The sequence below is a fragment of the Myotis lucifugus genome, unplaced genomic scaffold, assembly GCF_000147115.1.
Source record: "Myotis lucifugus unplaced genomic scaffold, Myoluc2.0 scaffold_15, whole genome shotgun sequence".
Lineage (NCBI taxonomy): Eukaryota > Metazoa > Chordata > Mammalia > Chiroptera > Vespertilionidae > Myotis > Myotis lucifugus.
In genome coordinates, this window is record NW_005871063.1 from 12,215,691 (window position 1) to 12,232,384 (window position 16,694).

Consider the following 16,694-nt stretch of genomic DNA (forward strand, 5'->3'; position numbering starts at 1 on the left):
CCTACTGATTTATTCTACCTGATCATACGTAAAAGGTCGTTTACCAATTTAAAATATCACATTTCATACATTTCAATACACTGTGCACTGGTTGATGACATGAGTTGACTCTAATTTTCAATCTATTAATTTTTTCCTTGTGAAACACTAGGTTTGCAGCTGCTGCAATTTTTCCTCGATCAAACACAGTGCCCACCATTACATATGGGGCAATGTCTGGCACACATTTTAAAAACCAACTGTACAGTATTACATTTCTATCTCCCTCCTGCATTTCCTAGTTACTTCTCTTTTGATCTCATCAGCAAGGCCCTGAGCAAGTATCTTTCCCACTTTATTTCCCCTCACTGAGTTCATTATTCTGATACCCAGGGCAAAATTCAATTCTATCATCTACTATATAATCAGCCATTAATTTTCCATATTCTTTTTATTCCCCAAACTAAACTTTCCATTGGAATGATAGGCAATATATATAAATGAAATCTTGTGTCCCCAATCCACTGCTTTTTCTGTCTAGAGTTAATATTCCCTAATGATAGTAGTCTCCTCCTATGACTGTTTTTCAAACCATGTTCTTTAGGTTTGAATATTAGGAATGTTATCCTCAAGCTACTAATAGTTGATTATGACAAAAGATCCTATGGATAACTAAGTTTGGGAAGTTGGGTAAATAAGGTTAAACAGATTTACTTATTATAAAACTTTTCAGAACCTTTGATATAATCATTTGAATTGTGAACATTTTAGGACTTTGGCTAGCATGTAGATCTGCATAAGTTATATAAAAGTATAAAATTATTCTCCCAAGAACATCATAGAAGGATTAATATTTTACAATATGTATCTTGAGAAATATTGTGCCTGTCCCTGGTAAGGTGGCAGTAATCACATCTGATGTCTGGGAAGTCTGTGGATACAGATCCAGGGAGGCTGCAAATATTATGACCAACCAGATATAGCTACATTGCTGAGTAATGAAACAACTGCTTTTAGAACTGAAATATCTAAAACATTAGGCAAACTATAAATTAAAAACAAGATAAAGTAAAAATTGTTAATAGATTATTATAGATCTATGGGAAAATTACTTTATAATTCTGAATGACTGGGAAGTATGAAGTTGATTTAACACAGTGGTAGTAAGTTACTTGCCCCATAAAAGGAAAATTAAATTCAGTTAGTTGTAAGTCAATCACTCAATAGCTCATCTAGCAACCTGGATCTTGCATTGCTTGATTTCCAAAATGAAAAGAAAAAAAATACACAGAGATACTAAAAATAAGACCACCGAGCAAGCATTTTTTAAAGTAATAAAAATGCATTACTACTAAATAAATTCAACAAAAAAGTTTGTTAATACTTTATTAGTATTTTCTAATGGACAGAACATAACACAAACCAAATAAAATTTTTACTCTTCTTTTTAGTTCAATAAAAATAACTGACATTCTGATTGTTGTTTCTTCTTTGTTAAAGAAGGAAAGTATTGATAGAGTAGTTAGGCACACAGTTGACACTTGCTGTACAATGATATGCACAAGTTATCTTTTAACAATTATAATCCTAAGATGTGCTCTTTATATTTTTCCCTTGTAATACAGGAGCCATGCTCCTATAAGCAAAATTTACTATTAACAAAAGAATTTACAAGGAGTGACAAAAAGACTTTTAAAACAAGTCCTTAAATAAAAGGATGCAGCAACAACGGAATGTAAGTTGTTGGGTTAAGAAGACATTAATTTAGATCTCAAAACATTAAAAATTCATTTATTTTACAATTACTCAAATACACATGCATTAAATGAAAATATTGCACAAAATTAAAATTTTAGATTGTGAAATTTATATTGTTCTTAGTTTTTTAAAAATTGGTACACTTTCTGGTAGCACTTAACTGTTTAATTGTTTTCCCCAAACACCAGCAATACAACTTAAAATGAGCAAACTGAAATAGAAAAAAAGTTTTAATGTTTGTTTAAAAAAAATTAAGGCTAACCAAGTGCATCCACTGGTCAATGGCACAATTGTTTTCAGCAACTATTCAGTACACCCAAATTATAGGAAATGCCCGTCTAACTGCTATATTTAAATCATACAATCAATTTTTTTTAGGTGAATAAACTATTAAAAGTTAATAATGATGGTTTCTAAATAGTTTGTTACCTGAAAAATCAGAAAACCCAAAGAATGATTAACTTTTATGACTTTTGCCTGCAGGCACCACTGACTTAACAAACATTCAAAAATCAAATATCAGAAGACATAAAGCCTCTTCATGTATATTCATATATGCAATAAATGCATTAAATGTAATAACTTCATTAAACATAGTACATTGTACTTATGGGTTAAATATTTTACACCCAGCTTGACCAAGTCATTCAAAGAATATCTCTAATTTTAGCATGACCACAGCTCTCTCTGATGTAAAGGATAGATGTGCATGGAGAAGATGCACAACTGTTTACATAGACTACCATTTGACATTCCTGCTTTTGAAATATAAACTCTCTTAACAAAAATTATTTTAAAAACCCATTTACTCAAACATTTTTTTGGTATAATGCAGTTATCTTGCAGGGCTCTGTTAAGAAAATTTGCAGTCTTGCATGACATTTCTTTCCCTGGTTGATGGCCAGCGCTCCTCGCATTATCTAGAAATGTTTTTTCACATGTACACACTAGACTTACATGAATTCTTGTTTACCCTTAGATTTATGTCAAAAATATCCTTGAACTGGGCAGGGGTATATTTGAAAATCATTGCACTTGTGGCCATGCTGATGCTTTTGACAGACATGTTTCAAACAGCCTCATTTTTAAAGCCTGGGGTATGGGGAGGGACCAGGGCAGGGAGATACACCGAGAAGAAATATTATTTCTTCCACTAGAGTTAATAAGGATCTTTTTCTCTTTTGTTAAGTTGCAATGAAAGGGATTTCATTTATGTAATTCTGAAGACATGCAAAACACGATGAATAGATGCATACAAGTATGCACACCAGCATCATTAATATAAATACGATTATTATTATTATAAAGCTTTACAGGAAGGCTTTATTCTGCTATTAGGCTTCACTCTTTAAGTAGGACCTCAGTGAAAACAAGACGATAATATCTTGTTCCATTCTCAAAGCTCCCAAATAACTGGGATACCAATACTTTGTCCCTCTATCTTAAGCACCCGGGTGTTCTTTTAATACCAGGATCTTGGCTCAGTGGCCCAATAAGTAGCTTCACTATTTTAAGGTTTTAGTGTTAAATATTTTTAAAACAAAAAATGCTGACACACTCAAACCCTTAGTCAGTGGAAGTGTTTAAAACTATGCAGAAATCCTGCATACAAAGGATAGAGAGACTTCCAAGATGGACACGAGGAGGAGGAGAAAACTGTGGGAAATGCAGAGGCTCCAAAACTGGAAAAGGTACTTTATTGTTGGTATAAAATTATTTGAGGGACTTAAATGTATACACTGAGGGGTTTTGTCAACTTGCTTTACTTAGTAGAATTTTACATTATGCAAAATATAAATAAAAGCATATTTTAAAAAATATTATAGTTCTGTTTTTCATTATATTCATATATGTACACTATAATAGAATTAGGAATTTGTATGTTTATATGACTAATAAACTCATTTAATCCTTTTATTTGATATTTTTAAAATCACCTAAGGTATGTCTAGATCACACAATTTAAAATTATCAAATGGTAACTTTCAAAAGAGTGCTGTTTCCTTTCACATTTTCATTAATTTTAGAAGGACAGAATTTTTTGGCAGTCTTTCAACAAATTATACCCCTACTTTATAACTGTAATCTCTTAAAGGTAAAGAAAACTGCAATAATTTTGAAACTTAAGTGAGAGCCACCATATGCTTTTTTTTTTGCATACAGAATACCAAAAGAAAACGTGGATTGAGTACTGTAAGAGCAAAAGAGAGCCCTTAAAGCACATTAGAATCAATTAAAGCTAGTTTTATACCAGTGAACAAATCCAATCATTCTGTTTCTGATTGGTTTTATTTTATACTAGGTTTTATTTTATGTCATAGAACTATAAATTTGGGTATAAGGTTAATTCATACCTTAAGGGCATTCTGTCACTTTCCCCAGACCCAAAATAGATGTTCCAAAGATCATTCATCTGGCTAACTCACAATTTATCAAAATTCCAAGAGACCTATAAAATCATTATGCAAAACAAATCCCTCCAAATCATACATTGCACAGTCTCCCACTTTAGACTAATTAGCGAATATATCTGTGAACCGTTGCTTTGTGCTTTCCTTGGCTCTCATACATACACTCTGGCACTGTGTCATTGCTGCAGAACGCTGATTAATTTAAAATGAAAAAAATGGATGTCGTTCTTGCTTGAGATGGGGGCAGTATCCTCTCAATGTTGCAAAAATATGCACCAAATCATTTAAGACACGGCAACTCTCTTGGTAGTGATGGATTACAGACAAGGATGAAAAAATACCACAGTTTTGTGGATGTATTAATAATCTATTTGAGACATTAAGAGACTGGTGCAGGCACAACAGTATATGAGTTAAGCCCCAGAAGATCTGTCCACACTTTAGTTCTGGACAAAAGGAACACCAGCTTCACAGATTGGAGTGTCACCTTTTCTGTAAAGAAGGCGCTTGAGATGTTTGAAGTTTCTGTTTATATTTCTGCATCTGCATTGACCGTGAATGCAGTTTGTTGAAAAGTTCACGGAATTTATACTGCGGAAATAAGGTTTCCAAAAAGCCTTCCAAGAAGACATAAACCATTCTCCTATTTAACTGGTTGTGCTGAAACATTTCAAAAACACGAAGAATACCTTTCCGTGTTGTCTCAGCCCCAATAATGTGCTTCAGTTCATCTACATAGGGGGGAAAAGAAACACAATTCATTACTCAAATAAAGGAAGCACAAGGCCTAAACTATGCTCTACGTTAAACCAAGTATACAAAGAACACAGCAGAGTAACTAAAATGTAGTAGGTGTTCAGTTAATGCGTTTAGCCATGTATTGTAACTGAGATTTAAAATTTATACATGTGCATGCATGCCTCCAATCACTGATGCAATGGATACTGGGAGACACGACAGCACATGAGAAAGAAGTAGGACCCAGCTCAGAAACACCAATGAGAATTACAATCCTGTCCCTTAACACATATACTATACGATACTCACCTACCCTGAGTTTGTTATCTGTAAAATGGGGGTTTATAATAACCAATATCCTTATAACTCTAAGGATTTATAAGGCTTTAATTAGATAATGTGAAAAGTGACCTGTAACCTCAAAAACATATTCTTACTCTGTGTAATGCACAGTGAGAAATACACTATAAGGAAATCATGTGTGAAAGCTGACATATGATCTCAAAAACACCTGTGACACAGTAACAGTGCCATCAAAATACAAAAAATATAAAAATGTATATGGAGGGTAGAATTCTACATGAGAATATAAGGCAAGGTCTGTTCCAGGAAGTAACAAATGAAGTGGACGTTGCTACCTGGGCAGGAATTTGACAGATACAATCAGATGAAGGACTGGCTTTGGTGGAGAAACATCAGTGAGTGAGCACTAAGGGCACAAAACCAGGCAGATGCTAGGAGCAGGGGTGGTGCCATTGGCTGAATCTAGGGTTTCCCTTGAGAAAGTGGAGAACAGAATGGGACTGATAGTGCTGTGACTGTCAGGATGAGCGAGTTTGGAGTTTACTCACAGGCAACATGAGGTCACTAGAGATATCTGAGTATGGGAACAACACGCATGATTATTCTTAGTTATTCATAATTAGGACCCCAATAGTAGTAAATATTACTCTGGTGCTTGTGAAAGAAATACGCAACTTCAAAAGGTATGTTTCTAACTAGGGGTACAATATAATTTAAAATAAGTGAGGGATTATGTACATATATTTTTATATCTACTTTCACTTCCTGCAAATCTTTACACAAGTGTCATCTTCTCAGGGCCTTCCCGGGTCACCCCATCTACGTCTGCAACTCACCTGACACCTCCCTTGTCCTTTACTCTCTGTTGTCTCAGCACTTTCCACTATGGAACATACTATGCTATATTTATTGTTTTGTCTGTTTTCTGTGTCCCTTCACTAGAGTGTTACTCCAAGTAGGCAAACATTAGTGCAAAGAATAGTGTATGGTACATGATATGCTCTCAAAAAAGACTTACTGAATAAATGCACTAAGGATTCTTTCAGCTGCATAACTGAGTCAGTCTATAGGAAGACCTAATGTATTCTAGTAGTTTATGACATAATATTTTAAATTATTGTGTCTTTTTATTTTTTTTGAAATGTTATTTCTATAATTTACTTTTTTTTTTTAAAAAATATATTTTATTGATTTTTTTACAGAGAGGAAGGGAGAGAGACAGAGAGTCAGAAACATCGATGAGAGAGAAACATCGATCAGCCGCCTCCTGCACATCTCCCACTGGGGATGTGCCCGCAACCCAGGCACATGCCCTTGACCGGAATCGAACCCGGGACCCTTCAGTCCGCAGGCCGACGCTCTATCCACTGAGCCAAACCGGTTTCGGCTATAATTTACTTTTTATATCCAAATGCAACAGTATAGTCTATAGGGCAGAATTAACAGCCATGTGGCAAGTTTCCAACTTAACTGACAAAAGAGAAAGTTGATTATTAAAATTTATGATGGAAATTTAGTTTTAAATTATAGAAAAATAGGTATTCTATGATATTAAACAACTTAACAAATATATCTTCTAGATTCTCTACATCCATAATTTAAATGTGGAGAGAAGATACCTAGGTATTTCAGAGATATTCATAAACCAAAGAAGGGACCAAATAACCACCCAGCCACACATACTGCCTGTCATATTACATACCTTCTCTTACTGAGAGAAGACAAGGGATAAAGTGAATTTAACTTAGTGAACAGCAGTGTTCTAAAGAAGTAACTCAAATTAGACCAACAGAATGCCATTATGTGGACTCTCTTTGAGATCATGTTTTAATAAAGATTAATATTGGATCAGTCAGTTGTTCCTAATAAAGGGATTCTTTGAAAAAATTGGTTTGTTCTCTTCAATATTCTTCCTAAAATCTCAAACTTCAGATTCCCTTATTAGCCCTTAAGTCTGTTACATATTTTATTTATCATCAAATTATCCTCATAATGTTTCAAGGCAGCAAAGTGAAGGGGTTTGAAAGCAGCACTTTTTTTCAAGTGGTTGAAAGAACTGGCTTTCATGTCATTCAGAGCTGATTCAGAATCCCAACACTTGCTTACCAGCTATAAACTTTGTGTACCTTACTTAATCTCTTTGAGCTTCTGTTTCCTCACGAATAAAGTTGCAACATTAACAGTGCCTAGCTTCATAATATTGTCATAAGGACTGGTTAAGAAAAAATGAGGACTGCCAGAACAGTGCCTCATATATGGTAAGTAATCAAATGGTAGTTGATATAATCAAACTAGCATGCTTAATGCCAAAAATTCAGAAAAACTACAAATTAGTGAGTTTTTTACCCAACATGTTCACTCACCTGGCATAATTGAAAGCAGTTTAGTTTTTCCTGCAATTCTTGTTCTCATTCGGATAGCTTTATCTCTGCATGGAACAGCTTCTGCTAAAATGCCATTTGGCCAAAAGGCATCTCTATTTAAAAAGATTAAATTTTTAACTATATTTATTTTCTAATAATACAAGTTGGTACAATTATTCCAATTTTCTATAGAAAACACAAATAGGAAACATTTCTGAAATTTTATAGAAGTATGATATTCAACAAATAGAAACTAAGTACAAGGTTCAATTTTAGGTATAAAAGGATATACACAAGAAAGATACAGATGAATTCTGCCCTGATATAACTTATAAACACTGACAAATGATAAAGATAGCAAAACGGAATACATAAACAACTATATCACAACATTTAAATTCAAAGTAGGCCTCTCCTCTCATTGAGATTGAACATCTCATCTAAATACAACCTACAACGTCCTGAATTTGGGTAGAGTTAATCTCCCTCAGGCCCCTTATCACTAAGCCAACATAAAACAAACTCTGCACCCACACCTTACAGCTGGATTGAGTACAATGTTCCTTTCACACATATAACCCGTTCTCCTTCACTTTCACAGCATGCGTAATTCCTGTTCCTTATTTATGAGGCCAAAAGCAGGAATTCAAGCACAATAACTAAGCTTCCGTCAGGGAATCTGGTCTAAGGGAGAGAGAATCCCCAGAGCGGTCGTTCTTAACTTTACACATTAGAAACACCTGGGAGCTTTAAAACTCTTAATGTGTCGGCCTTCCCACAGATTAATTAAGTCAGACTCTGGAGAGGGGCCCATGCACCAGCACTTTGTAAAGCTTTCCAAGCGATTTCACTGTGCAGCCAAGGCTGAGAATCACTGCTCCTGAGGAACACCATTTACCTACCCTGAAACAGAATCAATGTGCCAGGGCAGTGGTCCAACTTTTGGAAACAGTATGGTACAGAGGAAAATGCAGCCTCAGATTAGAGAAACCCGGTTCCCTGTTTCCAGCACACAAGCCATTGGGCAAGCTGCCTAACTTGTCTAATCCTCAATTTCCTCCTAACAAAATGGAGACAAAATCCCTATCTCCTGAAACGTGATAAAGCCAGAAAGTGTACATAAAGTAGTTGGCATAGTACCAAGCAAATAGTGCTTAATACTGATAGCTCCCTTCTTGCTTCCATTATTTTGAAATACACGATGCCATGAATATTGATGTCTTGCTTATCTTTCACTTCTAGAAAAGAGGTCCATTTCTCTGGTACACCATGCTTTTCTTAAAGGAACTGCATCTGAGTCCCTGGTGATTGGCAAAGCACTAGGCATAGAGGAGGGGCTCGAAATATTTTTATAGAATGAACATATACACTGGAATATCACTGCTCCTAATGTGTATTCTTTTCAGAGGTTCAAATAGTTAAAAAATTAGACGATGGCCAGAGACATACATACTTTTTAAAGTTTTCATTTAAAATCAAGGTTAGCAAACAAGCAAGAAAAAGAAATCCCCAACACTAGGTACTGGATTATATGGCCATGCCTTGTCCACACTGGTATGTCAATTATTTTAAAGCCACTTTAAAATGCAGCCTAACATCTTAAGAATTTTCTTTTATGCTTTTTCTATTCTGGTTTTAAAGAAAACAAAGATCAACATACCCATGTAAAAAATGTTTATTACAATTCTTACAAGTCTTTTGGCTCATCAGTGATAACTAAAAACAACTTTATGGCCAGGAAGAAAAGAAAAGCAATCAGAGTTAATTAGTGATAACAATGCTAAACTCTGTACTACCTGAAAGAAGTGACTGTGTCTTAGATATACCTGAAACGTTTCACTAAGTCCGCTACTTGCTCAGGTGAGGTCATCCAATCAACATGGTCGACTATTTTTCTGAAAGTAAAGAAATTTATATACAGTCAAAATTTTAGGTGAATAAAATAAAACTACTTTCATGGAGTAATAAGCAACTTAATTTGCATATAAATAATCTCTGAGAGAAATAGACTGCTTTAATAATGTCCTTAAAGGGCCCAGAGAAGGAAATTCTCCTAAGAAGGCTGAACAATTTACTTCTAGAAGTAAAAGTTTAAAAGCTAAGTAATAAATGAAGGAAGAAGAATAAAAAAATGTGGTACCTATTAATAGTATCACCATATGTGGCTCTAATAAGCTGTTGAAGTAGGTTTTTGATATTTCTTCGCAACCACTGATTTCTCTCTTTTAAGTCGAACACTTCATCCATGAGAAGCAGCATTACCCTAAGCGGAATATTGTCATCCACCTGACAATGTATGAGAAGAAATAAGCATGTTTAATTGAGTTACCTACCTACCATAAATGGACACTTTACAAAATTATTGCTACCATTTCACAGGTCAGAGAACAAGTTATATTATAGCTTGCATAACCTGGCATTTCATTTTAATTTAGAAAAGACATTTTTAACAGTCATTTTGACAAATACAGAATTTTACAGCCCTATAATAATGAGTAAATTCCATGACTATAATAATGGTCTTGGGAAAAGATTACTGGCTCTTTTACTTTTAGTAGAGTCTGTACTAGTTGGATAAGGCAAATACTAGCCCCATTGCCTATTTCCTGAAGCATCTTTTTCAAAAGAACAAAATAGTCTCAACATTCCTCATCCTATATAATAAAAGCCTAATATGCTAAGTGTCCGGTCATCCGTTCAACCAATCAAAGCATAATATGCTAATGATATGCTAAGGCCACTCAACCACTCGCTATGATGTGCACTGACCACCAGGGGGCAGATAGTCGACCAGTTGGTATGATGTGCACTGACCACCAGGGGACAGATGCTCCAACCGGTAGGTTAGCTTGCTGCTGGGGTCTGGCAGATCGGAACTGAGCAAGACAGGCCGGACATGCCCTGGAACCCTCCCATGGTCCCTTCCTGGCCCTGATCGTGCACTGGTGGGGTCCCTCAGCCTGGCCTGTGTCCTCTCACATTCTGGGACTCCTCAAGGGATGTTGGAGAGCCGATTTTGGCCCAATCCTGGCCAGGCCAAGGAACCCCACTGTACACGAATTTGTGCACCAGGCCTCAAGTTTAATATAACAAAACACAATCTACACAAAATAATGTGTTGTGCTTGATTAGTGAGTTTTATGTATTTAGATATTTTCAGGGAAAAGAATTGAATAAAATCTAGTACACAGCTAACAGTACTAAGACATATTTCTCTAAACTACGAGAATTTTAACATTTAACCAGTAAAAATGTGAACATTTATAATGGGAATATTTTATTAACAATGTAAAAAGTAAAGGAAGACAACTAGGATGCTTTGATGTGAAAAAATATATACAAAGCCAAAACATGTGCAGATTTAGAAATGCAACAATTGCATATAATTGCCAGTTAAGCTTATAACTCTTTCATCACTAAGATACTCTAATGATTTCTTCATCAGTGCTGTAATCTAAACAATAAGAAAACAGCATGAATTATATATTTTTCACTGTTGTGCTGTAAACATTTTCTTACTGTATCTTCCCTTTCATGACACACTAAAAGCTCATAGTTTAACCAAGGGGAGGGGCACATGGTAGTGGGGGAGGTGAGGAGAGACACATTTCATTATAGAGGCAAAATAAAAACTGTTCTCTGATCAAGTATATTCGAGTTTGGTGCCACATGACAATTCTAATAAAAGGTTAAACTGTAAAAACCCTTAACAAAAGGTATGATGTTATGGATATTATACCATAATATAAATTATTCTGAAATAGTATTAAAAACAGATTAAAATATTATATTTTTAAAGATAGTTTATCATAAAGAAGTTTAATGAGAAAATGAAGGAAAATAATTATAACTGTAAAATAAATCTGTCTAATACAATAGAATACAGAGCCCAGACCCAAACATATACAATAATCTGATTTGTGACAAAGGAGAAGCACAGAAACTGGGGAAAAGAAGGCCTTCTCAGTACTGGTGCTTGGGTCAACTGGACCCCTACCTCATCCATACACAAAAATCAATCTTAGATGAATGCCAAATATAAGTTTCAGCATGGCAAAACAAAAAAAAAGTATTAAAGAAAACCACATATCTTTGTGACCTTGCAGCAGGTACGATTGTATATACAGTTAACAAAAGCACACAAAGCAATACACAATCTGACAAAGAATTAATATTTAGATCATATAAAGCACTCTTACTAATCAAAAGACAAAGACAGCCAAGCCAACAGAAAAATAAGGAAAAGCACTAGACACAAAGACAAGACACCTAAAAGGCCAATGAACATATGGAATGGGGTTCAACATTTCACTCATAAGAGAAATGAAAATTCACTTGAGATACAAAAACCAGAACAGCTAAAGATAAAAAGACACACACTGGCAGGCTCGGACTACTGGAATTCTCATGCATTGCTGGCAGTGAAAGTGGAAAAAACACTTTGGGAAACTATGGGACAGTATCCATTAAAACTGAACTTTTGCATACCCTCTAACCAAGCAATTCTATTCCTAGGTATAGCCCCAACAGAAACATGTTTATTTTTTTTAATCAAAAGACATGTACCAGAACATTCATTGGAATACTATTCATAATACAACAAATAAATTGTACTATATTTACAAAATGGGGTACTGTAAGGCCACAAGAATGAAGAAATTACAATCACACAAAACAACATGAACAAATATCACAATATTGAGCAAAAAGAAGCCAGACTTAAAGAAGTACATACCTCATAGTTTCATTTACATAAAGTATAAAGCAGGGTGGAAGTCAGGATAGTGATTACCCTTGGTGGGGGAGAGCATAGTGACAGGAAGAGAGCATTAGGGGCTTTCTGGGGTACTGACAACAATCTGTTTCTTGTTTAGAGTGCTGATTACATGGGCATGTTCAGCTTGTAAGAATTCATCAAACTCAACACTTACAATAAATGCACATTAATGGTAGCTATATGTTACTATACGTCATTAAAAAGTTAAAAAGATCTGTCAAGTGTGATTTGAATCACAACTGAATACTACCCAAAATAAAATTAACTCACAGTATCATCAAGTTGAGCTGAAACTCGACAATGTTCAGGATCTGAATCAGTCTTTGGAATTAAAGGAGGCATCTAACATAAAAAAAGAGAAAAAAACAAAGTAAACCCACAGACAGTGAAAGAACAAAATATAATAATAAAACAATTACCAAACATAATAAATTGCATTTGATTTGATATATAGTATTTAAAAAGTATTCACAACCTATAATTAGAAACTAAGGGTGATTATTTCATTATTAAAATATATATATATATATATATATATTTATTATAATGCTTAACTTTTTAGTTGGAAGGGGAGATTACTTAAGTCAAAATCGCATACCTTTTTGAAGAATTTAAAGCTAAGAAAGGTTAAATGATTTAAAGACCAAAAGTTAGTAACACAGACAGGGAATAAAACTCCAATCTTCTTTCTTTTACCACAGAGAGCTTGACAGTATGTTAATAAGGTAAAAAAAACTAACCCTGTTGGACAAATTGTGATAAAAAAGGACAGAAAGAACAGTGCTAGCCGATAATCATTTATCATCACAGGAAGAACCATCAATATCACCTATTATAACCCTTTCATGTTATTGATGTGGGAAAAGAAGCCTGGAATAGTTCAGTGACTTTGTATGAAGTCACGGAAGTGGCACTGGAAATCCTCATTTCAGTGAGTGTACTTCCCATGATTAGAAATAAAGGTGAAGCATCAGAGAAAGTATGAGAATTAACAGAGAAGTATGACTGACACACACTATTTTAGGAGTTGTCTCTTACAGTAAAAAAAATTCTGTGTTTCTGTATATTTCCTCTTCATTCAAACTGATCTAATTAAAACTGTAATAGCTATATGTTTTATTCCATAATCTTAATTATAACCTTAAACATCTAGATCAAAATTTGAAGGTACAAATTATGAAACAACAAACTACTTGGTCCACTACCTGTACTTTACCAATTTAAAATATTTGTTTTACATAGATTTTAAAATTCTACCATAGCAGAAACTGGATTTTATAGTATACATTTCTGGTAAGAATGTATTCTCTTTAGTTTTTTTTTTTTTTTAATTCTTTATGAGACTATATGTGAGAGGCTTTGAACTTCTGAAAGAAATAGGTAAATCTAAGCAGGGGCTCAATAAATCTTAGGTGACTTAAAAATAATTTGCTTTAGACATTAATGCAAATTATCTTACCTTGAAAAATGATTGCTTTATGTCTTGACCTAGTCTTTCTGACATTCTGCCCATGTTGTCTGACATTTTAGTCATTCCCTCTGCCAAGCTATCAGGAAGGGATTTAACTGCATTGGAAACATTCCTCATAGAATTTCGAAGTGGATTCACAAAAGTGTCCATCTAAAGAGGAAAAGATGTTATACCATGACTTTATTGTATCAGATCTGTTATTCAACTGAGAAGTCTGTGAAAACAGAGTGTAACGTATGAAAGATGCAATAATTTTCCAGTCTGTAATAGCTCATTTCATTTAAAAAGTATGTAACTGTGTCTTCGATGTGTCTTAAAAATGTATCTTCACACACAAATGTATAACTAAAAAATTTGAGTGATAATGTTATTGATAGAAAATAAATATAAACTGTGGCTGCCTTATTTAATAAATTCTGAAAATAAAGTTTTTCAAAACAAAAACTGATGCAATTGGAATTAGCTATAACATCCTTCTGCCACAATTCAAGGCAACAATGACAGATATTTTGAGGAGATACTGAAAAATAAACAAGCTGGTAAGATAAACCGAAAGCTGAAATAACTAACAAGTGACTATTTAAATTTAATTTTTAAAAATAATTTTTAGGATACATACATTCTATGTAGAGAATTTGAAATCCATTATGAAGAAGAAAAAAAGAAGTTGCAAACCAGACATGTAAACGATATTTTAATAAGGAGAATAGAAAAACTATAAAAGAAATTATGATCAGAGATATAAAATGGGATAATCTCCAGAGGATTTGGAGCAGTAAAATAGATATGTTGTTGTACAAATGTTAGATAATTTCAATGAAGAAAGAGAGCAACATCTAAAGAACCAAAGCAGATGAATATGGAACTATCTGAGGTTAAAAAAAAAAAAAAGGAGAGGGGGGTTGGACACAAAACTAGTCATACCAAACTACAAGAATATTTTCCAGAAAATGCTGAGTCTCATAAAAACTACCACAGAAACAAATTATGTGCCATGCATAAATAAAAAAGCAAATGGTAGAAAAACTGAACCCCACTGTTCAAGAAACATGGCATAATGTTAATCTATACTAATAAAAGCCTAGGTGGTCCTCGCGCGCGACACCACCACAAGATGGTCGCGCGCACAGTGAAGGCGGGGCCCAACAGCTGCTCTGCATGGTGAGGCCTGGGGGTCCCGCAGCGCCACGCAGCGCGAAGGAGGCCAGTCCCAGCATCTCCACTGCCTCGTCTGAAGGAAGCCGATCAGGCTGGCAGGGGAGGGCAGCTGGGGGCGACCAGGCTGGCAGGCGAGGGCAGTTGGGGGCCATCGGGCTGGCAGGGGAGCAGTTAGGGGTTGATCAGGCTGGCAGGCAGAAGCAGCTAGGGGCAATCAGGCAGGCAGGCAGGCAGGCAGGCAGGCGAGCAGATAGGAGCCAGCGGTCCTGGATTGTGAGAGGGATATCCCCCGAGGGGTCCCAGATTGGAGAGGGTGCAGGCCTGGCTGAGGGACACCCCCCCCCCCCCCCACACACACACACACATAAATTTCGTGCACCGGGCCTCTAGTACAGGATATAAAGAAAACAAAATCACTCAAATATACTTTTGTAGTTTCCATCAAGAAAAGCACTCTGGAAAGGTAGAATAAGACAGCAATAACAACAAAAAAACTGAACTTCAAAAATAACTGTAAAAGGGATAGAGTTTTGGTTACTCCCCAGTATAAGCTGAGCCAATAGAGCTATAAACACACTTCATAGAATATACAACCTATAGGAGATATTGTCAAAGTACAGCAATTTAGAGTAGAAATAAAGGACAGAAATGAGCATGAAGAAAGGGTATGAACACTACCACTGGTGAAAAGAAAAATGGAAATAAAAAGGATAAAAAGATGAAGTGTGTGTGTGTCTGTTTGTAATTCTAATTCTATACACAGTAATTTTTGGTTAACCATGAGAGTACTCAAATCAATCAGAATGTTATTTCCAATACTGACATTATTGCCAGGAATTTTTGTTTAACTGGAATGACATTATAAATGAACTATTATTTTAAGAGCACAAGCAGAATTAAGAGAGATAAACATAAGACTACCACATTTAAAATGCACAGCTTGAGGGAAAATTGTCATCTGTCTACTAAGTTTTAATGTTCACAGAAGAGGTAGAATTTCAGAAGCATAGAAGGCATGAATTTCACTTTAATCCACAACCTACATTAAAAACTATTTGATTAATCTATCTTCCCACCCCTCCCCACTGCCCAGAATCATCAGTCTGTTGCACACTTCTATGTCTCTACATCTATTTTGTTTGTCAGTTTATTTTGTTCATCAGATTCCACATGTAAGTGAGGCAGTCAAGGCCTGGGAAGGGGGAGGAATGAAGAGGAGGGGTAATGGAGGGAAAAAAGGGACACCTGTAATAATTTCAACAATAAAGATGAAAAACTACTGTCAAGGAACAAACTGATGGTTGCCAGAGGGGCACTTGGGAGGCTGGTTGAAAAAGGTGAAGGGATTAAGAAGTACAAATTAGCCACAGCCGGTTTTGCTGTGGTTAGATCTTTGGCCCATGGATTTGCACTAAAGGGTTGCAGGTTCAATTCCAATCAAGGGCAAGTACCTCAGCTGCAGGACAGGGCCCGGGGAGCATGCAAGAGGCAACCAATCGATGTGTCTCTCTCACATTGATGTTCCTCTCTCTCTCTCTCTCTCTCTCACCCATCTCCTTCCCTTCCTATCTCTCTAAAAATCAATAGAAAAAAATATCCTCAGGTGAGGATTAACAACAACAACAAAAAAGTACAAATTAGCAGTTACAAAATAGTCATGGGGATATAAAGTACAGCACAGGGAATATAGTCAATAATCTATAATAATAAAAGCATAATATGTTAATTAGACTGGA

At 35.2% G+C, this 16,694-nt stretch overlaps 1 protein-coding gene across 4 annotated transcripts in view; it reads right to left on the reverse strand.

Annotated features, from left to right (window-relative positions):
- Positions 1-1,348: 1,348 nt before the first annotated feature.
- The window catches only part of SNX13 (sorting nexin 13), a 93,268-nt gene continuing 77,922 nt past the window's right edge, over positions 1,349-16,694 (reverse strand). For 2 of the 4 annotated variants that reach the window (XM_023750771.1, XM_023750772.1), the window contains 6 exons: positions 13,789-13,950; positions 12,600-12,671; positions 9,693-9,838; positions 9,379-9,447; positions 7,553-7,665; positions 3,404-4,879 (listed from right to left, as the gene is read on the reverse strand). In XM_023750771.1, coding sequence (XP_023606539.1) covers positions 4,632-4,879; positions 7,553-7,665; positions 9,379-9,447; positions 9,693-9,838; positions 12,600-12,671; positions 13,789-13,950 — 810 coding nt within the window. In that variant the 3' untranslated portion in view covers positions 3,404-4,631. Of the gene's footprint in view, positions 4,880-7,552; positions 7,666-9,378; positions 9,448-9,692; positions 9,839-12,599; positions 12,672-13,788; positions 13,951-16,694 lie in introns of all 4 variants that reach the window. The other 2 variants (XM_023750774.1, XM_023750773.1) reach the window with 2 other exon arrangements.